The sequence below is a fragment of the Emys orbicularis genome, chromosome 11 (assembly GCF_028017835.1).
Source record: "Emys orbicularis isolate rEmyOrb1 chromosome 11, rEmyOrb1.hap1, whole genome shotgun sequence".
In the NCBI taxonomy this organism is placed as follows: domain Eukaryota; kingdom Metazoa; phylum Chordata; order Testudines; family Emydidae; genus Emys; species Emys orbicularis.
In genome coordinates this window covers 44,575,513-44,602,699 of record NC_088693.1, presented here as the reverse complement: position 1 = coordinate 44,602,699, position 27,187 = coordinate 44,575,513, and the positions used below count along the sequence as shown (strand labels likewise).

The 27,187-nt window shown below is 39.9% G+C and overlaps 1 protein-coding gene across 1 annotated transcript in view; it reads left to right on the top strand.

The window, feature by feature from the left end:
- The window catches only part of TTN (titin), a 309,203-nt gene that overhangs the window by 53,700 nt on the left and 228,316 nt on the right, over nucleotides 1–27,187 (top strand). Inside the window, exons 44-76 of the mRNA XM_065413700.1 lie at nucleotides 5,368–8,600; nucleotides 8,676–9,273; nucleotides 10,070–10,348; nucleotides 11,499–12,062; nucleotides 12,613–12,894; nucleotides 12,992–13,270; nucleotides 13,760–14,038; nucleotides 14,134–14,412; nucleotides 14,539–14,826; nucleotides 14,944–15,222; nucleotides 15,385–15,666; nucleotides 15,775–16,053; nucleotides 16,157–16,435; nucleotides 16,546–16,824; nucleotides 16,964–17,251; nucleotides 17,371–17,649; nucleotides 17,766–18,047; nucleotides 18,174–18,452; nucleotides 18,575–18,853; nucleotides 18,962–19,240; nucleotides 19,365–19,652; nucleotides 19,908–20,186; nucleotides 20,437–20,718; nucleotides 21,362–21,640; nucleotides 21,752–22,033; nucleotides 22,838–23,116; nucleotides 23,217–23,504; nucleotides 23,720–23,998; nucleotides 24,093–24,371; nucleotides 24,474–24,752; nucleotides 24,872–25,159; nucleotides 25,305–25,592; nucleotides 26,596–26,877. Of these exons, the coding sequence (XP_065269772.1) occupies nucleotides 5,368–8,600; nucleotides 8,676–9,273; nucleotides 10,070–10,348; nucleotides 11,499–12,062; nucleotides 12,613–12,894; nucleotides 12,992–13,270; nucleotides 13,760–14,038; nucleotides 14,134–14,412; nucleotides 14,539–14,826; nucleotides 14,944–15,222; nucleotides 15,385–15,666; nucleotides 15,775–16,053; nucleotides 16,157–16,435; nucleotides 16,546–16,824; nucleotides 16,964–17,251; nucleotides 17,371–17,649; nucleotides 17,766–18,047; nucleotides 18,174–18,452; nucleotides 18,575–18,853; nucleotides 18,962–19,240; nucleotides 19,365–19,652; nucleotides 19,908–20,186; nucleotides 20,437–20,718; nucleotides 21,362–21,640; nucleotides 21,752–22,033; nucleotides 22,838–23,116; nucleotides 23,217–23,504; nucleotides 23,720–23,998; nucleotides 24,093–24,371; nucleotides 24,474–24,752; nucleotides 24,872–25,159; nucleotides 25,305–25,592; nucleotides 26,596–26,877 (12,837 nt within the window). The remainder of the gene's footprint in view (nucleotides 1–5,367; nucleotides 8,601–8,675; nucleotides 9,274–10,069; nucleotides 10,349–11,498; nucleotides 12,063–12,612; nucleotides 12,895–12,991; nucleotides 13,271–13,759; nucleotides 14,039–14,133; nucleotides 14,413–14,538; nucleotides 14,827–14,943; nucleotides 15,223–15,384; nucleotides 15,667–15,774; nucleotides 16,054–16,156; nucleotides 16,436–16,545; nucleotides 16,825–16,963; nucleotides 17,252–17,370; nucleotides 17,650–17,765; nucleotides 18,048–18,173; nucleotides 18,453–18,574; nucleotides 18,854–18,961; nucleotides 19,241–19,364; nucleotides 19,653–19,907; nucleotides 20,187–20,436; nucleotides 20,719–21,361; nucleotides 21,641–21,751; nucleotides 22,034–22,837; nucleotides 23,117–23,216; nucleotides 23,505–23,719; nucleotides 23,999–24,092; nucleotides 24,372–24,473; nucleotides 24,753–24,871; nucleotides 25,160–25,304; nucleotides 25,593–26,595; nucleotides 26,878–27,187) is intronic.

Sequence of the window (27,187 nt, the reverse complement as noted above, 5' to 3'; positions counted from 1 at the left end):
TTGTGCAGGCATTCTGCACGGGAATGAGTTTAATTCCTTGCGCATTCTGCTAACGGTACCCTTTTTATCGTTGTTATTCACGTACGTAGAACTCCTTTGTCTGTTTCCTATACGTGTATATATACTTGTGTTATTTAAAAGTGCAATCATCTCTGTGTTAAAAGGGCCTAGCAACCATCTTGAAATATGAAATCCGCTGTGTTCTTGTAACTTAAGTGTATGGAGTACTACTTTAGACATACGTTTCAGTCTAAACACAGTACACCTTTCAGTCAAATCCTGAAGTGCTTACAAATTTTTAGCCTTTCCACCTTTCCTAGACCTGAAGAAGAGATCTGTGTAGATGGAACGCTTGTTTCTTTCACCAACAGAAGTTTGTCCAGTAAAAGATATTACCTCACCCACCTTATCTCTATTTTATACAGTCCTTATTCCGGCAAAATGGCCATTGAAGACAATGGGCCTGATTCTGATCTTGATTGTAAACTAAGAATAACTTCACTGAAGTCGATGGGGTCACTCTGTTGCAAAAGCAATGCAAGTGAGATCAGAATCAAACCCGGTTGACGTTTTTCTGCAGTAAAGACTGAGTAGGGACTTCAGGATTTGTAATAAGCATGAATATAAATATATTGTGTACTGTACCTTTAAGAGTTAGAGGCAAAGATGTGGCATTTAATAAATCGACAGAATGTAATTATAAGACGATAAGAATAAAAGCTCTCTTTCCCTGTACTCCTGTGCTGTGAATAAAAAAATACACAGCTGTAAGAAAGCAGGAGACTTTCACTGAACATTTTCATTCTAAGATTAGAACTAAGTCTCCAGGGATTCGTTTTTCTTCTGTCAGTCATCGTTCTACCAGCAACATATAATGTTAAATACTGAACTGACAGAAACAAAATGGATTCAGACTCTATATGAAGCTTTTTTTTCAGTATAAGCACAGCTATTGTCCTTTAGATTAATTGTTTTTTATGCAATCAAATATTTTAGGGTATGAACTAAGAAAGATTAAAAAAATGAGATGGAAGAGTCAATTCAGGGTGACGTGATCAATTCAGACCTAAGCTTATCTAGCTTACACAAAAATGTACGCACTGATCAAACAATTATTTTTAAATTTTAAAATATTTAATCATTCATTTGTAGAAAAAGAGGGGAAAACCTACAATGTATATGACTGCTTTCTGGTTACACAAACATATACAGGTGAATTTAGATGAAACCCTAAATTCAGCAACTCTGGACTGTTGGTTTAAATATGAGTAATTATTATTTTGCTTCCACTTTACACAATGCTAAGGTTACTTATTAATTTTTATCAGTCGAATTTCAAAATGTTTTAAGAGGCATGATTATTTTAAATAATGCTTTTGTGTAGTCAATTGTTTTCACGCATGTTCTTATTTCTGTGTTTGACATGTATTCATATATGGGTTCTGTATGTCTCAAAATGTTGTTGTAGGCACCAGAGAAGCTATTCTGCATTAGTAGGGATTCATTCTGAATTTAGCATTCTCATAGAATCCTAAAGTACCCGAGAAAATTGAGTCCAGTGGTACTCGTCTTAAAAAGCCATAGCGCACATGGGAAAACTTTAAAAATCCATTTTTATTAAATCTCCATTGAATCAATCAGCAGTATTTGCTCTGCAAATATTATTGAAGACACGAGGATGTTTCAGTAGACACATCTCCTAATAGGTGGTGATGCTTCGACTGAAATCTTTCAATATTTTGGTGATGCCCTCAAAGATGATAAAGAAAATCTGCAGAGTGACACACATGAGGATTTATTGAAGTGTTTATAAAATATTTCCATTTTGAAAGCTTGCCTGTTTGTGGCAGTGGTTGTGTGTGACTCTTCTCTCACAGAGAGACAAGGAAAATCATCCTTGGAAAGTTCTCCCATGAGCACTGCCATTAATGCAGATTTTAAATGGGGATAGGAAAAAGGACTTGGATTTAAAGAAAAAAATCAATGTTTTTTGAGGTTTGGAAAATTTTGGTTAACTTTTTTTTATTCCCCATTGCATCAATCACTGCGCTTCCTTATTCTGTTTAGACCATGAATAGAAGTGCCAAATACTTGAAGAGCGAGATTAGTTGTTCTCATGGTATTTCCTGTCCAACACGAAATAGGAAGTATTGGAAATCTCACAAGTCAAACTATTTTTGTGACGTTTCCAAACTCATTTTGTAGACTCAATTTGTTTAGATGGTGTCCATAAGGGAATCAGACCTTTTGGTGCTCAGCTGAACCTAATTTACAAACCTTTTGAGAGTCACGCATTACAAATTCGGAATATATTCAATAAAATATCTGACATTATTATTGAAAAATTATATTGCCTGACTGTGCTGCAGAGTTTGGAAAGCCTTACTTACCATTACACAGTGCAGGTGCCAAGTAGTGATGAGTTGGCACCTTCAGAAATGAAACCGAGTGGATGAAGTCCATTGCGGTGTCACTTTCCTTAGCTAAACTCTGCTAAATACTATGGAAGACAGATTATTTTAATACCACTGATGACCACAAAATAAATATTAGTACACATTAACGTACATATGTATTTAAGTAGCTAAGGTTGTTACAAGTGTCATTATCATTAAACCAGTTTATGTTGAAAATCCTGGAGGATAAGAGAAATGAGAGTGTTTGTTCCAACATTGGGCTGGGTAAGAATGGTTTTGTGTTGTGCCCATATTCATTCCCTGTACAGATGCATAGCATTTACTGATTTATTTGACAGCAGAGGTCCCTAGAGGAATTTGCATGAAATGTATTGATTAAATAGGATGTTAAAGGCCTGATCTAAAGCCCATTGAAAGGAATGGGCTCCTTTGACTTTAATAAACTTTGTATAGGAACCTAAACAATTATCCTAGAGGTTAAATATGTGAATCTGGCATACGTTTTTGGTAGAAATTGGCTCAAATTGAAACCTTAGATCCAAACCATCCAAAATCTGGGAAAGTTCTAATCCAGATCTGAACTTTATAGCTCAGAGTCTCTCTCTACTTTTACTGCTTATACTGTATATATAAGCAGTAAAATAAATAAATGAATAAATAAAAAGTGTTATTTAAAATGTCAGTTTCATGCACTGTATGACTTTGGCCAGGGACACTAAAATAAAAATATGATGTGCCAGGGTCTGACTTAAATTACACTAACATAAATCCGGAGCTATTCTTGATTTCAGTACAGTTATTCAGGAATTACTGGTGTAACTATGATCAGTATTTGACCCTATATCTTTTAAAGGTAGTGCTTAAGTAATAATTTAAGAAAAAGAGTAATTTCATTGTCAAGTGAAATGTCTTTTTTCATTCTTAAAGACAGGGTATTTTAAAAAGAGAGTAATTGATGTTTATTTGTAATCAATATTATATTTTACATATTAATGTAGATGATATTTGTGAAATAAATATGTAAATATTTACATTTGTTGTTTCTAGTAATTTGTTATTTGTGTGTTGGTAAAGTAGTCGAAACACGGTTTTTATGACTTTACCATCCTGAAACACACAAAACTGCATGAATTCTACTATATTCCTTTATGCAAAGCCAGGAGTGCTGGAACTAGGAGTGCTGAGGGTGTGGCAGCACCCTCTGGCTTGAAGTTTCCATCATATACAGGGTTTACTGTTTTGTTCAGTGGTTTTCAGCGCACACACGCAAGACACACACATACACATACAAATTATGTGAACGCCACGGTGCAAAGCCTTCTCAGATATTTATAATGTAACTTTTCCTTTTTCCCAAAGGAATACACTTTGGAAGTAAGCAGACAAAATATGTTTGTAGCTTTCCTGTCATTATCCCTGTAGCTGTTCCTGTGGATTGAAATTCTACTGTACAGTCTTCACAGAGTCTAAGGGCCACCTTTACTCACATTGACTAGTACCTTACTAGGGGAGCAGTCCCTTTGATTTCTATGGGATTTAAGGTAATTTTCAACGACAGTAAAGGTGGCAAAACCGGCCCCCTTCACGTTACTGGCCATAGCAGTTTATGGTACATCAGAACTATAGCACCCTTCTTACAGAAAAACTCATAAATTGTAGGGTATACGGTCCTTTTTAAAAGATGAAAATATTTAAATAACTGCATGAATGTTTTTCTAATGCTTGTAATACTTTTTTAGTCTACCCATCTCCTTCTGCGATTTTTAAAATGTTATTTCATTTTTGATTTAGGAGAAGATTAGTAACTTCTAGAGAGATGAATTAATCTGAAGGAGCATTTTATTGCTGCTTTTTTGCTTTGTGGTTGGAATGCAGTATTTTCTCAGATTTTTTACTTAACTCATATAACTGTGAACATGTAATTAATTATTAGACAACCAGGAGATATTTTTCTACTAACTGCTTTTGATTTTGTTGAACATCCCAAGTTTTTCTAGGGCCAAATACTGCAGACCTTACTCGGAATTCAGTGGAAGTTTTGCCTGGTAAGGACCGCAGGATTTGGTTTCCAAACTCTCTAGGTGTTGCACTGTTTCTGGATAGCTTTAAAATTTTGCTGGGGGGAAAAAAGGAAATATTCCAGATAAACAACGTGGCTGTAACAAAGGTTCCACTACTGCCTTTTGTGTCCACAAAGAGCAACAGAGGTGTCTCTCAAGATCTTCTTCCTCTCGTTTTTTAAACCACCACTAAAACAAAGTACAACAACATAACATTAAATTAACACGAGGGATCTTCTTTAATCCACAAAACCCAGGAAACAGAGTTAGCCTTCTCTCTAGATATTGAAGGAATTGTGACTCTTAGCATCATAGCTTTATTGTATCCCCCGGAAGTATCTAGACATTCAAACAATCAAAGGCAGTGTCCCATATGGCTCCCAGTTAAGCCAATGCAATTGAGATCAGAGTATAAGGTTTCTTAGTGTGGTGGATTAATTAGACCCTTTTCATAAATGTTACGTCATTGTTTATTAATCTGTACATATAAAATATGCATATAAATGCACAACTTTGATTCTACTTGTTAAAATGAATAAATAACTGAAATATTAATATTTTCTAAATTAAATAAATTGTACAAAATTTTTTGGGCCATATGTTTCCATCAGCTTTTTAACAATTCTCCCCATTGTTCCAAATGGATAGTTCTTTATCAAAAATGATAGCATGATGTGGCTCTCAGTTTAGTGGAATCATATAGTTTGAGTTATGACAGAAAAAGGAGTTCAGGTTCATTGTTAAGCTGTTTCATGGTATTGAGAATGCTACAAGGTAAACAAAAAATAACTACACTAACAGACCTGTTTTATTCATGTTCTCTAGTGATTACTAAATAGAAGTTTTCAGCAAAACGTTTTAGTAAAACTAAATAATTTTTTCCCATACAGACTTTTCTAGTTCTGTTGTTGTGTCTACTGAGGAAGAAAGAACCGAAAGTTACAGCAGCGGCCTTCAATTGTCTGATAGAGATAAAACACTTGAATTTATGCCTGAAAATTCTGTTTACTCCAGTAAATTAGAGATGAAAACGGAGGAGGGCAGCGTCCCAGTTTTCCTCAAACACGTTTCTAATGTTGAAATAAGTCTAGGAGATGTAGCTAGACTCTCAGTTACTGTTACTGGCAGTCCAAAATCTAAAATCCAGTGGTTCTTTAACGGAGTAAAGTTAACCTCTTCCACGGATCACAAATTTGTATTTGATGGTAGTGATTATAGTCTTATCATTCTCTATACAAAATCTGAAGATGAGGGTGAGTACACTTGCATTGCCAGTAATAAGTATGGAGAGACTGCATGCAGTGCCTATCTAAAGGTGAAGCCAAAAGAGATTGGAGAAGTCTACAAAAAAAAGCTGGTAGAACTAGAGGTGAAGAAACCCTTAGAAAAGAAAAGAAATCCCAACCCTCCTTGCTTTGTGAAGAAAGTGGAACCTGTTCAGTGTGTTCAAGGTCTCCCTGTTGTATTTGAGTATACAGTGCTTGGAGAACCTGTACCCGAGGTGCAATGGTTTAAGGGAAATCACCAGATTTTCTCTAATGTATACTACACTGTGGTTCATAATCCTGACGGCTCGGGTTCATTAACGGTCCATCAGTGTCAGAGAGATGATGGTGGGTTATATACCTGTAAAGCCATAAATCCCCTTGGGGAAGCCACTTGCTCTGCAGAACTGCTTGTACTGGACTCCGCTGCTGTGTTTCAGTATAAGGAACAGAAAGTCGTTCAGAAACAGCTTACGAAATCGTACAAAGAAACCGTAAGTGAGCAGACTACCGAGTCTCGTTTATATGCAGTTAAATTGCCAGGTGAGGGTGGGCAGCGGGACCAGCAAGTGTTGTATACAATCGGGACAGAGGGCAGGCCCTCGGTACATAGCGAAGAGGTGGACTCGTTGCTTGAGGTTTCTCACTCCGCCGCTAGCATGCAGCAGGAGACGGTTCTTACTCAGCAAGCGGCCGTACTGGAATCTCGTGAGGCTGCGGAGAGCCTAGATGTTTCTCCTCCGGCGGCAGAAACGGGGGTTTCAACAGCAAAGCAGCTTCCCCCAGCAGCTTTCACTACGAATGAGGTTCGGGAGCACCCGAGCCTGCTGGAGCCATGTCTTGAGCCAATTAAAAGCCCCCCAGTAGCTGGGTTGCCTGGTCCTGAACTCCACGTGGGCCCAGCTATTTGTTTGCCAGTAGTAGAGGAAAGCAGCCAGCAGGACAAAGAAAAGGAACTGCAGATTCACCCCCCGGAGAGGGTTGCGCTGCAGGCGGCCCGAGAAGAGAAATCGACCTTTCTCTCTGCCGTGGCTGAAGAGCAGCGTGCAGTGACTGCCAGCTCAGCGGTGCCTCTTCCGAGCGCGGGGGCGGAGGCGGGGACCTCAGCCCGCGAACCCCAGCAGCTATTACACCCCCCCAGAGTTGAAGACATCCAGGAGCTGCCTAAAGAAACTTCCTTCGCGCTAGAAACGCCTACGCGCCAGAAGGCTCTCCTGAGGCTGGAAGGCGAGAAGAAGGAATCTCAACTGGCCTTAGCTGCGGAACAGCAGCGAATAGGCGAAGCTCATGCCCAGGAGCTCGGCGCCCTGGATTTACCTGCGGAAGCGAAACCAGCACAGGAATCGCCAGCGGAGTTACACGTGCCTATAACTGATTCCCAAAGGATGTTTCTAAAAGAGGGCGCCTTTGATGTCCCGTCAGCAGCTCCGCAAAAGGGGGCATTGGTGCAGGAGAGGGTTCTGAAAGCTGCTCTCGTTACAGAAGAGAAGCAGCAGCTCGCGGGTGAGCACGCGCAGCAAGTCCCCGGACTTGACAGGACAGTAACTATAGAAACCCAAAAGGAAGGCGCAAAGCTATTGAATTTGCCGGTGGTACATGGGCAAACAACACTCCCTAGAGAAGAGCATTTTAGTTTTGTGGCGCTGCCAGAGGATCAAGCAGTCTTTAGGAAAACCCCAATGTTGCTACACGCGTTAGTCTCAGAAGAACAAACCCCCCTCCCTTATGAAAGCACTAGTCAGTTCTCTGCCCTGGATGGGGCGGTTAGCATTCAGCCTGTCAAAGAGCCCCCTTCCGCCCTCCGTCTCCAGACAACCCAGTCAGAGCATGTGTTGCCTAAGGAAGACATGCTGGCTTTTCAAAAACCTGTATCCCACGTGGCTTTCCAGAGAGAAGAAAAAATGTTTAATCGGGCAGCAACAACAGAAGAGAAGAGCGGGTTATCTGCGGAACAACTGGAAGCTTTTCGGAGCAGTACCGAAGGATTACACCCCACAGCTACAGTTGAACCTCAGCAACCGACCTGTCTTACCACAGTGGCTGAGGATATACCTCTGCCAAAAGAACAAATCATCAGTGCGGCAGAAAAGGAGCAGAAAGCTGCCCTGAGAAAAGAAGACTCTCAAACAGTTATGCAGCTATCGAGCGTGATTGAGAGCAGGACCTTGGACCTGGGTCATGTTGAAACATTTGAGGAGATTCAGACCGTGAGCGGTGAGGTGAAATCTGAACCCAGATTCCTTTCAGAATCTGTTTGCACCGAGGAAGGAAGTGTTCGACTAGAGAGTGCAAATATGCTAGAAGCCGCAGAACACGATTTTGCTGCAAGAATTCAAGAAGGACAGTCAGTGAGGCTACCATTAATACTAGAAGAAAGGCAGCCTCTCAAGGAAGAACATGCAGTCGAACTAACGAGGTCAGAAACTGGAACTGTAAAGGTAGAGAAGCAACCAAAGGAGACACTGAGCGTACATGAAATACAAGAAAGAGAAGTCCTTTCCAAAGAAAACCAGTTTGTTGTTCAAGTTCCCAAGGGTTGTAGCTTAGACATAAAGACTCAAATCAGAAGTGCCCTGAAAGCTGCAATGACTAGTGAACAACATCTCTTGTTTTCCGAATGGTTGGGTGATATAAAAAATATTGAAGTAAAGACAGTGAAAGTCAACAAGGAACCTAAATATACAATGTGCACCTACCTTATAACCACAGGGAGTTCCAGTCCCATAGAAATAACTGTCTCTCTAGAAGAAATATACCCTCAGATAGTTGGCTTGAAAACTGAACTAAAAGCTGCTTTGTATTCGATTATTTACGAAGAAAAACATATTTTGATCGCAGAACAGCCCAGGGCTATGTCAGTAACTGGGCCTCAGAAGTTGTCTATCACGCATGCGCCTTTCTCAGAAATCTCATCTGCTACTGTTGCTGATAAGCCAGTGCAGCAGGAATCCGCGAGTCCTATTTCTGATGCGCTAGAGCCTCAGCAGGCAGAAATAACCACCGAATCTGAAGCGCAGCTGCAACAGCTTTTGTCTGCTCGAGCAGTCAGCAGCGTTGCTGTCAAAAGTCTGATCAGAGATGTCGGTGCAACCGCAGTCACTGCCGACGTTGCTTCAGCAGCTGTGCCATTGGAGAAACCAGTGCAGATCCTGACAATGAAACAGAAAAAGGAAGAAATATCTGAGGAAGATGGTGGAGAGGTTCTCATAACTCAGGCAGGGAAGCCAGAGGACAAGCTAGTTAGAGAAGATTATCCCGTCATTCACAGAAATCTTGTAGACACTGTTGTAGAGGAAGGTGATAGTTTAAGTCTTATATCAAATATAACAAACGTCAAAAAGGTGAATTGGTATTTTGAGGGTAAACTGGTGTCTTCAGGCAAACAGTTCAAGTGTTTACAAGATCATGACACATACACACTAGTAATCAACAAAGTACACAAGGAAGTGCATCAAGGAGAGTATGCCTGTGAGGCACTGAATGAAGGTGGAAAAACAACAACATCAGCGAAACTCACAGTTGTAAAAAGAGGTTGGATTATGGGGATAAAATATTGCCTCCTAATATTCACTAATTTTCTAATTAAATAGAATATATATATCTGTATCTCCATATCGATACGGATATGAAAAGTAATTAGACTTCATTAATGTAATCACAGAACTAACCATAGTTTCCCCCTATTCTTTCTCCACTTCCCATGTCCTTTTGGACATTCTGTCAATTATTCGTTTTTCCTTCCCACTTTTTTTCCTAAAGTAATTCGCACTTTTTCACTTTTCTGTAATACAGTTAGTTGCCTTTTTGCTTTCGTTTCATAAATGATAAAAACCCAACCCCATGTAATAGTGTCGTCTATACTTCTGTTTGCATCAGAATTTCTTAACAGCGCATGCATCAACACTTTCATCCCCTTATCCACAAAGCGGCGATCGGTTTTCTTGTTTTTATCCTTCTCATCATTGCAACGGGTCTTTAAATCATTGCACCATTTTTAGCACAGTTTCATACACTTCTTCGTTTTCCACTGTTCCAATACAACGTGGTATATTTCTATATCACATTGTTACGCATGTGTCTAGTAGTATCACCTCTTAGTCCTTTTTCTGATTTCATTACGCACTGCAATGTAGTCCATTCACTAGGTTTAGCACTGCTTATAGTCTGCTTCCATCGTTGACAGTCATTTTGTTTTCTTTACAGTCACTTTCCTTGGATTGCTAGTAAATCACCCATCTAATTTCAGTTGGTCACTTCATTAACAGTTATTTGGGGGTACATATACTGATGAGCGGGTATTCGAATTAATTTGTACTTCCAATTCTAGTTGCACCCATACTGAGGAGAAGACTCGAGTCGCAGGAAGTAGCCGTGAACCACCTGGCCAAGTTTAGCTGTGAGATTGAGACTGCTCCTAATGTCAGATTCCAGTGGTATAGAGCTGGCCGAGAAATATATGACGGCGACAAGTATTCCATACAGACCACGAAATACGTGTCCACACTGGAAATTCCAAGACCTCAAGTAATTGACTGTGGAGAATACAGCTGCAAAGCTTCCAATCAGTATGGCAGTGTAAGCTCTACAGCTATTTTAACGGTGACTGGTAAGTACGGCATCTTAATGCTAATTTTATTTTTGTATTAACATCCTCCGATTGTTTCATTGCTTTATGTTTTTAAAACACTTATTTTAGGATTATGAGTTATTATATTGCACACAAGCCCAGATAGCTAGTCTTTTCATCTGGCAGGTGTGAAGACAGAAAAGAATTGAATTTTGGCAACACCAGTGTCAGGGATTTTTTGTTTCTTTGTTGTTTCTTTTCTTGTTTTCTGCATCCAGCGAAGGAAAAAACATCTCGCAGTTGATAATCGACTCAAAGCATTTCGAGACGTCATGGGGTGGGGAAGCGGGAACAAATCCACTTTAAACCGAGAATATGATTATTTTACAAAGACATAATTTAACCTCCAGAAGATAATTATAGGTGGAGATACATTTTAAAAATGCCAATTAATTTGTTTAGTCATTGTGGTCTCTGAGCTATCGAGCAAGAATTCAATGTCTTCAGCTCTGGGAGAAGAATTTCAAATTATTTTTAATATATGACATCAGTCGTCTTGAAGATTTGTATCGGATCCAGTTTCTTCGATGTAGTGCTCAGTATATACTTACATTAATTCATTTTCTAGTTGTACTCTGCTTTATTTAACATTCAAGCGCCGTGCTTGGGCAGTAATTACTGAATGGTTGGGTAGAGTGATCTTGCAATGAATAAAAGATGTTTACAGGCATATCTCAATTTACGGGATTTTATGAATATCTCAAAAACAACACATTTATAATATCTTATAGGTTTCCCCCTATATTTTGCTGCGGTCTAAATGTATGGGGGTTTTGGTTTTCGGTTTCCTTTCCTTATTGGATCAGTCATTACTGGCTAAATTATGAAAGCAGCATAAATTAATAACAGAATCACAAGCATTTGGCATTTTGGCCAGTCTTGCTAAATGAAATACTGGCTTTTGGATCTACACTCGTCATTGCTATATATCGGTCCAGACGGTCAAAATGTTTTTCATTCTTTTTCCGCTTTTCAGTTTCTTTATTGTTCAACCCTTAGTTTAAACAAATTTGAAACGTGTGTCCGAAGACAAACTATTCTCCTCCTTTTCTCTGCCCTTGGCATATATAGAGACAATAGTGGCTTTGGTGCCAGCCCAGTATAACCATGAAACCATTTCTTTTTGCAGAAGCGTTTCCTCCAACCTTTCTAACCAGACCCGAATCTATCACTACTTTTGTGGGTAAAAGTGCCAGGTTCCTGTGTACCGTGTCAGGCACTCCGGTGATCGACACGGTGTGGCAGAGAGACGGCGCTGCCATCTCTTCTTCAGAACATCACAAGATTTCAACCGTTGATAATAAGCATATTTTAGAGATTAAACATGTTACAGTAAACGACAGAGGAGTTTACACTTGCAAAGCCTCAAACAAGTTTGGAGCTGACATCTGCCAGGGGGAAATGGTAATTATTGATAAGCCTCATTTCATTAAGGAGTTACAGTCGGTGCAGTCTGCTGTCAATAAGAAGATACGTCTGGAGTGCCAAGTAGATGAAGATAGGAAAGTAACAGTAGCGTGGAATAAAGATGGGAACAAAATACCCCCAGGCAAAGATTATAAAATTTGTTTTGAAGACAAAATAGCATCACTTGAAATCCCCCTGGCTAAACTTAAAGATTCAGGAAATTATGTATGCACGGCTTCGAATGAGGCTGGAAGTAGCTCCTCTTCTGCAACTGTCACAATCAGAGGTAAGAAAGTTGTTCATCTACTTTGAACTTTATATTTCTTGAAATATCTATTAAATCTACGCAGGCTAGAAATACAGGCGATAGAATGCATGGGATGATGTCTAATTCCACTGAGAGGTAAACTGTTCTTAGTCAGTCTTGCTCTCAGGATTCTGTGTTTAGAGTACACTGTATGCACTCCGTGTTCCTGTCTTTATTTAACGTATTTTGTCTGTTATTAATGAATGTTCCTTTTTAAGCTCTCAGTGTAGTCCGTGTCGCCTAATATTTCTTTTTACCAATACATTCTTTAATTTATTCTTGGGTTTTTTAATCTTTCATTCTTTGTTTAAATAAACATGTATTTTCACCAAGAAGTTATTTAGTTTATTCCGGGGTGGGGAGGATGTAATCTCTCTTTGTTTAAATAAGCTTTTTTTTTTTTTAACAGGAATCACTAGAACTGTGGCTTGGTTGAGATTCCTGTTAGCACCTCTAAATGTTGATGTATTTAATCAATCTTTCAGAGCTTCAAATGTCAGGTTTCTTTCTTTTTGAAATCTTCCTTTAGAGCCACCATCATTTTTGAAGAAGGTGGATCCATCTTATTTATTGACACCGGGCGAGTCAGCACACCTTCAGTGCAAAATCAAAGGGTCTCCTGAAATCCAAGTTACGTGGTTCAAGAATAACAAAGAAATTAGAGAGAGTAACACGTACAGAATGTCATTTGTCAACTCTGTAGCTGTGCTAGATATTTCCGACGTGAAAGTTGAAGATAGTGGAAGTTACTCTTGTGAAGCAGTTAATGATGCTGGCAGTGATAGCTGCAGCACTGAAATAGTTGTCAAAGGTTTGTTCTTACAATCACTGGCAATTTTATTTGAGAAATGACTTTCTGTTTTGGTGTCAGTAACTAATTCTTTATTAATGCTTTAATACTTTTATAGAACCCCCTTCTTTCATCAAAACACTTGAACCGGCAGAGATAGTGAAAGGAACAAACGCTACACTTCAGTGTGAGGTTGCTGGTACTGGACCATTCGAAATTAGCTGGTTTAAAGACAAGAAGCAGATTCGCAGTAGTAAAAAATACAGATTGATCTCTCAGAAATCTCTTGTTTTTCTGGAGATCTCTTCCTTTAATAGTGCAGATGTTGGTGAATATGAGTGCGTTGTAGCTAACGAAGTTGGTAAATGCTTCTGCGGTGCAACGTTCATACTGAAAGGTCAGTGAGCAAAGGAAAACTCTTAACATACTGTAGAGGTAGAAAAAATCTTGTCTCTTAAAAACTTGTTTCTTAATTGTTTTCACCCTATTTTCTTATTCTCTTTAATGTACCATTATATCTTGTGTGTATCTGCCATCATGCTTCTGAATTTGGAAGGGAAAGCAGAAGGCAAATTTTACTAGAATTGCTATCAGTGCAAAATCTTATGCTAGGCTGCCAGAAGTGACAGCAATTCAGTTACCATTCACCCCCACCCACATGGTGGCTGAACACGTTATGTCAAGTGATGTGTTCAACCCTTCGCTTATCCAGCTTGGAAATGCAATTCCCCGACCCATCCCAAAATTTTCCTCCTGATGTAGCTAATTAACCAGTGCATTGATGCTATATAATAGGCAAGTTTATTTTTAAAATAACCATTAATATGCTGCATCATGGGCTTGGGAAAGATGTCGTAATAAGTAAGTTTTTTTTCTTTCGAAATAGAACCACCATCTTTTATTAAGAAAGTCGAAAATGTGACTGCACTTGTTGAAGACACAGTTACTTTACAGTCCGTTGTGAAAGGGTCCGCTCCTATTTCTATAACGTGGATGAAGGGGAAAGACATTATTAAAGAAGATAACAAAGTCAAAGTGACCTTTGAAAATGGTCTTGCAACGCTGCAGATCACGGGTGTCCAGATTAGTTCTGGTGGCAAGTATACATGTGTGGCGGAGAATGATGCAGGAAGTCAAACGTGTTTTGGAGAATTAGCAGTGAAAGGTCCGTGTAGGAACACTTTAACTTCGCAGCATTCTACATATAATGGAAAGCGATTCCATTTTGACCCTAATAACAACTGTTTAATTCTGTTATAGAACCTGCCCAAATTACTGAGAAACCTGAGTTGATTGAGGTGACTGCAGGAGACCCAGCAATTTTGGAATATACAGTTGCAGGCACTCCAGAGTTAAAAACGAAATGGTTCAAAGATGGCAAACCGCTGGCTTCCAGCAAAAAGTATAGAATCAGTTTTAAAAATAACGTTGCCCAGCTAAAGTTTTATACCGCCGAAATGCAGGACAGTGGCGAGTACACGTTCGAGATTGCGAACGATGTTGGACGCAGCTCGTGCACCACCACGTTCACTGTGTTAGGTTGGTATCTTGCTCTTTGCAAAGGACAACACTGTTCAGATTTAAAGCCCAGATAGGGCAGAAATCAGGTTACACCTTGAAATGCTCATTGCACGTATTGTTTTTTCTTTGTTGTGTACTGAACAGACCGAGCCATTGCTCCGTTCTTTGTTAAACCATTGAGGAATGTTGACAGCATAGTTAGCGCCTCCTGCCGCATGGACTGCAAAATCTCTGGCTCCCTTCCAATGAGTGTTTCGTGGTTTAAGCATGACGACGAGCTAACTACCAGTGCCAAATACACAGTAGTGTTTGCGGAGGGTTCTGCGTCTTTGGAAATAAAACATCTAGACACGAACGATTCTGGCATTTACACTTGCAGGGCCACAAACTCTGCGGGCAGTAAAGAAAGCAGTAGCACTTTGGTTGTAAAAGGTTTGGCAGATCGTTTTGTATTTTCTTCTTGATGTGTCATTTAATGATTCATTCTTCCCCACCACGCAGGTTACACTTCTTACTCTTTGCAATTATTTCTTTTAAACGCCCATTTAGAGCCACCCAGCTTCGTTGTAGAACCAGAGTCCCAAGAAGTAGCACCCGGATCGACGGTGCGTTTGAAGAGTTCCTTAAAAGGAACACCGCCACTCACAATACAATGGTTTAAGGGTGCCCGTGAGCTGGAAACCGGCGGAGCCTGCTATATTATGACTGAAGCTTTAGCGAGTTATTTGGAACTCTACGCAGTAAAGCCGTCTGACTCAGGGGAGTACACCTGCAAAGTCAGCAACGTGGCTGGTTCAGTTGCGTGCAGTGCAAACTTGTTTGTGAAAGGTTTGCATTCCCTTTCTTTATTGACATCTTTGAGTTGTTGGGCTGCTCTCAGTCACACTGGCGCAGCCGTCAAGGTGCCGGTGAACTGAGAAGTTAGCCCATTGTTGCCTTTTACACTCTTCGCCTCTTTCTGTATTCTTAATGCCTATCTTAAATCCATAGAACCTGCTACCTTCGTCGAGAAGCCAGAGCCATCACAGCTGTTAAAGACAGGAGATTACGCGCAATTAGATTGTCAAGTAACTGGCACCCCTCAGATAAAAATCACCTGGTTCAAAGGTGACCGGGAAATTCAGGAAAGCGCCAAATACAAGATGTCCTTCGTGGGCTCCAAAGCGACTCTCAAACTTATAGGTGTGGCGATTGAAGACAGTGGGGAATATATCTGTGAGGCCAAAAATGATGCCGGCAAAGATATTTGCAGTAGTGTTGTCACAGTCCAAGGTTTGTGTCAAATTTCCCCGGCCCCAATTCCCGCTCCAAGTTCGTTGCATCCTTAAAAGGTTCCAATGCTTAATTAATACAAACCACAATCTCTCTCTTGCGCTATAGAGTCACCTTATTTTAGCAAGGAGTTTGAGCCCATGGAAGTATTGAAGGATTCTGATGTTGCTTTGGAGTGCGAGGTGCTGGGTACGCCTCCATTTGAAGTATTTTGGTTGAAGGACAACAAGCCTGTCAGAAGCAGTAGGAGGCACAGAATAAGCATTGAGGATTCATTGATTAGCCTCCACGTTTTCAGGTTTGATGCCTCCGATGTTGGTGAATACCAGTGCAGAGTAACTAACGCGGTAGGAAGCTGCGTCTGCAGCGCTGGGGTGACCCTAAAAGGTTGGTATCAGTCGGGGAAATAGAGCTGAAGTATGTTCTTCTACCTTACACCGTTCTGCCCTCCAGCTGAAACTTACGGAGAGTCTGTTTTTTCTCCCGATAGAACCCCCGCAATTTGTGAAGAAGATTGAAAACATTAGCTCTCTCAGAGGAGGGTCCGCTGTGTTTCAGGCCGCCCTGAAGGGCTCTTTGCCGATCACAGTGTCGTGGTTGAAAGATAACGATGACGTCATTGAAGATAACAATATCAAAATGACGTTTGTGAACAACATGGCCACTCTCCTTGTCAGGTCTATTGAAGTGAAGCATGATGGGAAATATTTCTGTCAGGCTAAAAATGATGCGGGAATTCAAAGATGCTCTGCTTTACTAACAGTGAAAGGTTGGTTCAGCACTGAATGTTTTCAAAGAATTCGAACAATCGCATATTCATGTGTACGGTGAATATTAAAAATACACTTAACATATACTATATATCCCTTTATTTATCAGAACCCGCAACAATAACTGACAAGGCCGTGTCAATTGACGTCACTGAGGGAGACCCAGCAACCTTGCAGTGTAGATTTTCAGGCACTAAAGACATTGCAGCCAAATGGTTCAAAGATGGAAAAGAGTTGACTTTGGGCCCGAAATATAAAATCAGTGTTACAGATCAAGTCTCCGCCTTAAAGATAGTTCATACGGAAAAGAAAGATAGCGGAGAATACACTTTTGAGGTTCAAAATGATGTTGGAAGCAGCAGCTGTACCGCTAGCATTAATGTGCTAGGTTTGTATTGTGTCTCTCTTCCGGGGGGGGGGGGGGGGTGGAAGGGAGATGTAAAATATATTTGTGCTTTACTTTTTTGATACCAGAACTAGCACTATGGCCAAATGAGCTAACACTTTGCTTTTACTGTGTTGGATAGATCTTATCATACCGCCCAAGTTCACAAAAAAGCTAAAGAAAATGGACAGCATTAAGGGTTCTTTCATTCACTTAGAGTGCATAGTGTCTGGTTCACATCCTATAAGTATCCAGTGGCACAAGGATGACGAAGAGATAACGGCTAGTGAAAAATACAAATATTCTTTCCATGATAACACTGCATTCCTGGAAATCAACCAGCTGGAAGGTTCAGACAGTGGATCTTATACTTGTGAGGCAACAAATAAAGCAGGAAGTAACCAGTGCAGTGGATATTTAACAGTCAAAGGTTTGAGCTTCTTATTCTTTCGCAAACACAAGACCTTCAATTTATTATTTTGGACTTTTTGATCATAAAATGATTCTTCTCCTACCCTTCTCTTTCCTCCTCTCTTTTACTCGTTGTAGAACCCCCTTATTTTGTTGAAAAACCACAGTCACAAGATGTTATACCCAATGCTAGAGTTCTCTTCAAAGCTCTTGTGAATGGTACCACTCCTATGCAGATAAAGTGGTTTAAAGATAGCAAAGAACTTCTCTCAGGAGCCACTCGCTCTGTCTGGAAGGATGACACGTCAAGTGTGCTAGAGCTGTTTTCAGCAAAGACTTCTGATTCAGGGAACTATACCTGTCAAATAAGCAATGATGTTGGGACAGCAACTTGCAAAGCAGCCCTTTTTGTGAAAGGTGTGCATTTTTATACCCTTTTAATCTCATGGGTTCTGTTTCTTTTTTATTAGAAAAGAAATATTTCTTGAATGTAAATTGAGTAAATAAAGTCTTGCCTTTTTGTTCATATTTAGAACCACCCAGGTTTATTCAGAAGCCTAGTCCCGTAGTAGTTTTGAGAAAAGGACAATCCACCAGTTTCGAATGCCAAGTAGCAGGCACGCCCGCAATCCACGTTACTTGGTATATGGATGGGAATGAAGTAACTGACCCTGCTAAGTATGGCATTGCATTCGTAGACGGTTTTGCCACTTTCAAAGTAGCCAGTGCCAAAATAGAGGATAGTGGGATTTATGTTTGTGAAGCTCACAACGACGCAGGTAGTGAGAGCTGCAGCATTGAACTGAAAGTGAAAGGTTAGTTATTAGCCTTCCCACCCACCTCTTTTTTTTTTTTTTTTTTTTTTTTTTTTTTGCAGTCATGCGGGTTTTTTTCCTGTTTTCCTAAGCAGCTATGTGTTTTCCTCCTGGGTTTTTTTATAGAACCTCCCACATTCATAAGGGAGTTGAAACCTGCTGAGGTAGTGAAGGGTTTTGATGCCATGCTGGAATGTGAAGTCTCCGGTACTCCTCCATTTGAAGTGACATGGCTGAAGAATAACAAGGAGATTCGCAGCAGCAAAAAATACGCCATGAGCGACAGGGAATCGATATTCACCCTTGTCGTAACCAACTGCGATTTTTCAGATGCTGGGGAATACCAGTGCATTATATCCAATGATGGGGGTAGTTGTTCTTGCAGCACAAGAGTCAGTTTAAAAGGTCAGTTCAGTTACCACGATGGGGGGGGGGGGACTCCAACATTCAGTTTCTTACCTACTTTTTAGTATCTTAATAAGGATTAAACAATATCTTTTATCGTGGCTTCTTTTTGTAAAACACAGAACCACCTTCCTTCATAAAGAAGATAGAAAACGTCGCTACCGTCTTGAAAAGTTCCGCTGTTTTTCAATGCACGGTAGCGGGTGCTCATCCTTTATCAGTGTCGTGGATAAAAGATGAAAAAATTATCGAGGAAGATGAGAACTTCCATATTACGTTCGAGGACAATGTGGCCATACTGAAAATAAAACATATTGATATTGGTCACAGGGGGAGGTACACCTGCCAGGCAAAGAATGAGTCAGGAGTTGAAAAATGCTTTGCCTTGCTCTTAGTACAAGGTTTGTGAGCTATGTACTTTCAAGCCTTTTTCGTAGAAGTAGTTTAAAAGACACGTGCTCACCAGTAGAGAAAACTATAACGAGTCTACACTTTAATTCTTACTGCAGAACCCGCTCAGATCATAGAAAAGACTAAATCAGTTAAAGTGACTGAAAAAGACCCAGTGACCTTGGAATGTACTGTGGCTGGAACACCAGAACTCAAACTGAAATGGTTTAAAGATGGCAAACAGCTTCTGCCCAGTAGATATTATACCATGAGCTTTGACAGTAACGTGGCCAGTTTCAGGATTGAATCGGTAATGAAGGAGGACAGTGGTACATACGCTTTTAAGGTTGAAAATGATTTTGGAAGCAGCACCTGTGAAGCTGTTTTGGCAGTTTTAGGTTTGTATTTTGCTCCATTGCATTTTGCTTTCTTTGTGGGAAAAAATTTAATAGCTTCACAAATACCGGGAGGCAATTTGAGGTGCAGGACGTTAACTGTTGTTTTTGCCATTTTGTTGGGCAGATCAAACAATCCCTCCATCGTTTACCAAAAAATTAACGAAAATAGATCAAGTTCTGGGATCGTCTATTCATATGGAGTGTAAGGTTTCTGGCTCACTCCCCATTACTGCTAAATGGTATAAGGATGGAAAAGAAATACATGATAGTGCAAAATACAGGAGCCTATGCCATGAGAATACCGTATCAATGGAGGTTTCTAAACTAGAGTTGGCAGATACTGCAAGTTACACGTGTAGCGTAACTAATATTGCTGGGAGTGACTCTTGCAGCGCCGTCTTAACAGTGAAAGGTTTGGAACTCTTTACGTCTTCTCTTAACTATAGTAGATATTGAAAAATACATCTTTTAAAAATAACTGCCATCTTATAGCTTTGAATAATATTGCGAAAAGTTACCGTATAATTTTTGCTCTTTGTGTGACGCTTCATTTTCTTTAAGGAGTACTTAGAATTCTTAGTGTTCTTGGTAGTTCACTTTGTTTGGTTTTCAAACATACCTTCTGCCCATGATTTAACTAAACATTTATTTCCCTTGAAAACTGTAGAGCCAGCAAGCTTCCTAGTAAAACCTGAAAACCAGCAAGCCGTCCCGAATTCTACGGTGGAGTTTAAGACTGTGTTGAAAGGAACGCCTCCGTTTGCAATAAAGTGGTTTAAAGAAGATTTGGAACTTGTATCTGGAGCTAATTGTTTTATTGGGATAGAAGGGTCAACAGGTTTCTTAACTCTCTATTCGGTGGATATTTCAAAGAGTGGATACTATACTTGCCAAGTTTCCAATGACGTTGGTAGCGATTCTTGTACTGCAACCTTGCTGGTAACAGGTGTGCACATGGACTTGTTTTGTGTTGCTCTCTTCTTGTCTGTCTTTTGTCGAGCCCAGTATCGTTCTTATAAATAGTTCCAAGATCATTATTTTTGTGCATTCTTGATTTTAGAAACTCTTAACTCATGTTTAGTATCGGATTTCTTTAATTTGTTCTTCTCTCTCCCTCTCTCTCTTTATTTTTCAATATTAATTCTGAAATCACTCTTTTGTCTCCCCTATTTATTCCACTTTCTTTTTTTTAATAGAACCTCCAAAGTTTGTTAAGAAGCTAGAAGCATCAAAAGTAGTAAAACGCGGTGATTCCGCACGATTTGAATGCAAAATAAGTGGATCTCCAGAAATCCGAGTGGTGTGGTACAGAAATGACAATGAAATCATTGCCAGTGAAAAATTCAGGATGTCCTTCAGTGATTCTGTGGCAGTGATTGAAATGAACCATCTCAGTACTGAAGACAGTGGGGATTACATATGTGAAGCTCACAATCCTGCTGGCAGGGCGAGCTGCAGTACTAAGGTTATAGTGAAAGGTTAGAAATCATTCTTCCCCATATTAGTTCGTACTTAATTTTCGGTGATTCTCCACTCAGACATTCACAAGTGAACGTTGCTTATTTCTTTCTCTGGGGCAGCCTTTTTCTTCCTGTCCACTTTTCGCCACGTTCTACTATATTTCATCGGGGCATGGGCAAGACATTTTAAAGATTTTACCCTTACTCCATCCTTCACGGATGTGGAGGCTATTCCTAAATTACTCCTTCAGTTGCACCATGACTCTCAGAATCCTAAAATTTGCTGCCTCATGGCGCTGAAATTTTCAGGATCAGAAACAGGAATCTGATTAATTTTAATTGTACATAACGGTATTGGGTGTTACTGCGTTCAGCCATATGGGAGTAGCTCCTATTCTGTAACACTGTTGTTTCCTTTGTATACATTCGCTAAAAGAGTTGCTACAAAAGCACGTATCTGTCTTCTTGTCAGCCTCCAAAATAGACAGAGCTCATTACAGTATATGCCCAGAAAATCCGGAGAATACAAATCCATTCCACGGATTTTCCCCATAAAACATAATCTTGCTGTTACTGTGGTAACTTTGTAAGAATCCCTTTAAAGTTCGTTACATATAGCCAAATAACGTTATAACAATGCCAACTGCTTTTCTTTTTGTAGAACCTCCTGTTTTTAGCAGGAAGCCTTCTCCAGTAGACATGCTCAAAGGTACTGATGTGAGTCTTGAATGTGAAATTTCTGGAACGCCCCCATTCGAAGTCACGTGGTATAAAGATAAGAGACAAATCCGCAGCAGTAAAAAGTATAAGGTTACATCCAAAAATTACCATGCGAGTATTCACATTCTTAATGTCGACGCCTCAGACATTGGCGAATACCAATGCAAAGCACAGAACGAGGTCGGGAGTGACTCTTGCATTTGCACTGTACAACTGAAAGGTGAGTTTATTTGCATAGAATCTGTGTCAGGTCCCGCATAGAAGACGCTTATTGATGGTTTCTTACGCGAATGCTGGAGATCTTTACTACAATCACATGTTTCTTGTTCAGAACCACCAAAATTCGTGACGAAAATAAACAGTATCTCAGTTGTGGTTGGCGAACCAGTAGAATTACAAGCAACAGTGGAAGGCTCTCAACCAATTTCTGTCCAGTGGCTTAAAGACAAGGAAGACGTCGTTAGAGAAAGTGAAAACACTAGGATTGCATTTGCGGACAACGTTGCAACTCTGCAGCTGGCAAACGCAGAACCAGGCAGCGCTGGGAAGTATATCTGTCAGATCAGCAATGATGCTGGAACTCGGGAGTGTATGGCTACCTTAACAGTTCTAGGTTGGTAACAAAGATGACGGTGGGGCTCGGGGGGATTGGGGGAATACCTGCATCCAAAAGAACATAGGAACAGTCAGACTGGGTCAGCTCAAAGGTCCATCTAGCCCAGTATCCTGTCTCCAGACAGTGGCCAATGTCAAGTGCTTCCGAGGGAATGAACAGATAAAGTAAGCACCAAGTTATGCATTCCCTGCCCATCTTTATAAAGTTCAGGAGGCTAGGTGACATATGGGGTCAACACACCTTTTTGAGTGTGATTTTAAAATTGAAATGAAACTGACCGCCTCTTTGTCCCCAACTATTATTGGTCACGAAACCACTTCATAATTTGGCACCATTCATAACTCTTATCCTCTGCTCAGTCGAGGTCCGAGAGAGAGAGACTGGTGAAACCAAGTGGAGAAAATGTCACCGCTTTGTCTTACACATATGGTCAGATGTGGAGTCCGTACTATTCTTTTCCTCTGTATTTATTTATTTATTTTATTTATTTATTTATTTATTTATTTATTTATATTAGGACAGCATCTAAAGTCCCCAGCTAAGATCCTCATTGTGCTGGGCGCTGCACAAATACATAGTAAGAAATAGTCCTTGCCCCCAAACTACTTACAGTGTAAGATAGACAGACAAACGGTGGGAGAAAGGAAGTTTCATAAACTCCCCTGACTCGACAGGTTGCAATGCAATTTGTATTAAATACAGTCAAAACAGTTATTTGTACTAATGTGGTGGTACAAAGTATAGAAAGCTAGCGAGTAAGATGAGTTGTTTACAATGACTGTTGCTCACATCTCCTTCCAGAGCCGGCAATCATTGTAGAGAAGGCAGAACCAATGAGAGTGACGGTGGGAGATGTTTGCACTTTAGAGTGCAAAGTGGCGGGCACACCCGAACTTTCAGTTGGCTGGTTTAAGGATGGGAAAGAACTGACAAGCAGCCACAAATACAAAATTACCGTCCATAACAAAGTATCTACGCTTAAAATTCTCGATTCGGAAAAGGGAGACAGCGGATTGTACACCTTTGCCGTGCAGAACGACGTTGGGAAGACCAGCTGCACAGCCTCAGTTGATGTTTTAGGTTGGTTCGGTAATTTTTCTTCTGCATTTCGCCGAGCTTTTCTTTGGGAAATGTTCCTGCCTTTTAAACCGCTGTGGATTTGTTACATTTTCTTACACAGATCGTATCATTCCGCCTTCTTTCACAAGAAAATTAAAAGAAACAAATGGTGTGCTAGGTTCTTCGGTGCTTCTGGAGTGCAAAGTATCTGGGTCGCCACCTATTTCAATCGCTTGGTTTCAAGATGGAAATAAGATAGTTAGTGGAGAAAAACATCAAACCACGTTTTCAGATAACCTCTGTGTTTTGGAACTGAATTCACTGAACTCATCAGATACGGGAAGTTACACCTGTAAAGCTACTAATGTAGCCGGGTCTGATGAATGCAGAGCTGTATTAAACGTACAAGGTCAGTATGTGATGGCCAATTAGCTCTTTGCCATAAATCCTCTTCTATATAACAATCTTTCTTTCTTGGAAATGTCTCTTATTTTCTGGGCATATTTGGAGGGAAACTATTCATTCGAACATAAAATGTTTTGCTCTTCATCTTCACATTGTACATGTAAAGATCAGGTTTATTTGATACTGACTTGACTTTTTTTTTAAAAAAAAATTGTTTAGAACCACCCTCTTTTGTGAAGAAGCCCGAACCCTCGGATGTTTTACCAGGCACAAGTGTAACTTTCACAAGCGTTATCAGAGGAACCCCTCCATTCAAGGTGAACTGGTTTAGAGGGGTCAATGAACTGGTGCCGGGGGATAAATGTAACGTCTATTTGGAGGATTCGGTTGCAGAACTGGAGTTGTTTGATGTTGGTCCGCTTCAGAGCGGAGATTATACTTGCCTAGTGACTAACGATGCTGGAAAAGCATCCTGTACAGCACATCTTTCTGTAAAAGGTTTGTACAGATTGAAATGTCTCTTTTTTTCTCTAAAATATATACATCTTCGTACAGTTGGACTCAATATTTTCGACTTCTTATTGCTCATTAGAACCAGCGGTGTTTGTGAAGAAATTGAGTGATCACTGTGTTGAGCCAGGAAAATCCATAGTTCTGGAAAGCACGTACACTGGTAGCCTCCCAATCTCGGTTGTATGGAAGAAGAATGGCAAAACTATAACTCAGTCTGAAAAATGCAGCATCATCACAACGGAAAAATCTTGCATTCTGGAAATTCTCAATAGTACAAAAGATGATGAAGGAGAATACACTTGCCATGTTGAGAACGAGGCGGGAGGGGATGTTTGTGAAGCACTAGTGTCTACATTAGGTGTGTTACCATGTTATTTAATTTTTCTTCATCATGCTTATCAGAGCGTGGCTCCTAAGGTATAAATATTCCTTACTCATTCTGACTATTTGGTTTTTTTAGAACCTCCTTATTTTGTTACACACTTGGGACCTCTGGAAGTGTCAGTTGGAGATTATACAACTTTACATTGCCAAGTTGCTGGAACACCAGAAATTACAGTGTCTTGGTACAAAGGAGATACAAAACTAAGATCTAGTCCTGAGTATAAAATGTTCTTTAGAGACAATGTTGCTACTCTGGTTTTTAACAAAGTGGATAACAATGACAGCGGAGAATATATCTGCAAAGCAGAAAACAGTGTTGGAACTGCAACTACAAAGGCTCTCTTAACAGTTCAAGGTGATGATTATTATGTTTGCTTGTTCAAAACTACTCTTTTTAACTCTTTCTTGCAAAACTTTCGGTATGGAAAAATTCCACACAAAACATTTATTACATACTTGGGTTTTTTTTTACAGCGCGCAAACTTCCGCCTTCCTTTGCAAGGAAATTAAAGGACATTGAACAAACAGTTGGCTTACCAGTTAAATTTACCTGTCGTCTAAATGGCTCAGAGCCTATTAGCGTGACTTGGTATAAAAATGGTGTACCTTTAAGAGATGACCATAATGTGCAAACCTCATTCGTAGATAATGTAGCGATTCTCCAGCTGTCTCAAACGGAGATGAGTCACACTGCACAATACTCTTGCACAGCTACCAATGCTGTTGGAACTGCTACCTCTAGCGCTAGGCTCACAGTCTCAGGTTCGTTTGCTCTTGAATCTTTTTATATTGAAAGCATGGTCTAGTTTTTTGTTCTTTGTACGTGAACTGATCTCCACAATGTTTGATGACTCTTTCAATGAGAATACAAAGCAATCAGTATTCTACTGTTACTTTTAATTTCTAGAACCCAAGCAACCTCCCTTCTTTGATATAACACCTGCATCCATGGAAGTTCCTACTGGAGAAAGTGCTGATTTTGAATGTCATGTTACTGGAGCCCAACCAATACATGTCACCTGGGCAAAAGATGGCAGAGAGATCCGAACGGGAGGAAACTATAATATTACCTTTATAGCAAACACAGCTCACCTGAGAATTCTGAGAGCAGGCAAAGGAGACTCTGGCCAGTATACCTGCCAAGCTAGCAACGAAGTTGGAAAAAACTTTTGCTCGGCCCAACTTAATGTCAAAGGTACTGGTATTAAGTAGGCCTTATTAGTGAGGTTTTCTTGGGAGAAAAGTAGTTTTATTTTTATGCCCTCTGTGTCTTCAAATGTTGGAGGTAAACTGAGAGGACCTTTTCAAACTACAAACATTAAACTGTGGCTATCATAGATTTTAAATCTTCATCTTGTTTTTCATGCTGCAATGTTTGAGAGCATAAATGTTGTGTACTGTATATGCAAACGCGTTAATTTCTCCCTTAATTCCTCTTGACATTATACGTTATATGTAGTTTTATCTATTATCTTCCATGTCTTTTTCTAAGTTTGATTGTCTTCTTTGAGTATTGATTTAATTTTTAAGCTAGAATATGGTGACACTTTTATGTAGAGGCGTTTGGAAGATTTTTGTAGATAAAATAGCAAACTGATAAAACTTAGAAATTGGAAAAAAGGTAGTGTCTTTTTATTGTATATTTTAGGGCAGTAAACGGTCGTCAATTAAGTCTTCAACTTTAATGGATATTTCACTTACCTTTTATGGATGGGTGAACTACACTGGAGTATGAACCATCCATGGTCTTCATCCCAAAACCTGCATGGATTTTTTTTTTAGGTTTAAAATTGTGTAGATGTGTATACAGAGGGAGAGCCTACACGCTTATATATACATAAATTTTGGCCCCGATGAAGCCAATGACAAAACTCCCATTGACTTCACTGGGGCCTGAATTTTCACCACGGATGTCGTTCATGCTTTGGAGCAACTCCTTTGGGCTCAGTGGAGTGTTTCTGCATTTCCACTTATGTAGCTGGGAACATAATTTAGCTTTAGATATATTGTTTTCATCTTCTTCTCCCTTCTTTTTGTCATTCTAAGGCAAGCCTAATTTAATTTTGTCCCTGTGGTATTCTAGCAAGTTACAAAATTCTTATCCTCCCAAGGGCGCTTATTCTGCACAATCATTTTGACAAAATCATTTTGAGAAAAACTGAATGTTGTTTATTTATATTTCTTTATTTCGTTTATAGAAGCACCAAAGTTTGTTAAGAAACTAGAAGCTTCAAGATTCGCGAAACAGGGGGATTCAGTTCAACTTGAATGTCAAATAAGTGGCTCCCCCGAAATCAAAGTTGTGTGGTACAGGAACGACACTGAGATCCATGCTAGTGAAAAATACAGGATCTCATTCAGTGACTCTGTGGCAGTTCTCATCATTACTGATGCTAACATTGAAGACAGTGGAGATTACATTTGTGAAGCTCACAATTCTGCTGGTACTGCAAGCTGCAGTACTGTTGTCACAGTAAAAGGTTAGAAGCCTTTATTTCACGTTTCTTTTCTTATTTCCTTCCATTCTTACGCAGTGCCTTTACCTAAGCGACTGTGCACCCTCAAAATAGCAAAATCAATCTAAAGAGCTGCTTCAAAAGATTGCTCCGTCCTGCTTCCATCGATATAAATAGCAAAACACTTGGAGCAAGATCCCATCCTAACCCAAATGACTGTGTGTATCACACATTATTGGCATTAGTAGCTGCAGTATTTAGAGAACCCAGTCGGGGACCCATAGTGCAAGGCGCTGTATAAACACGCAGTAAGGAGGCAGTCCCTTCCATAAAG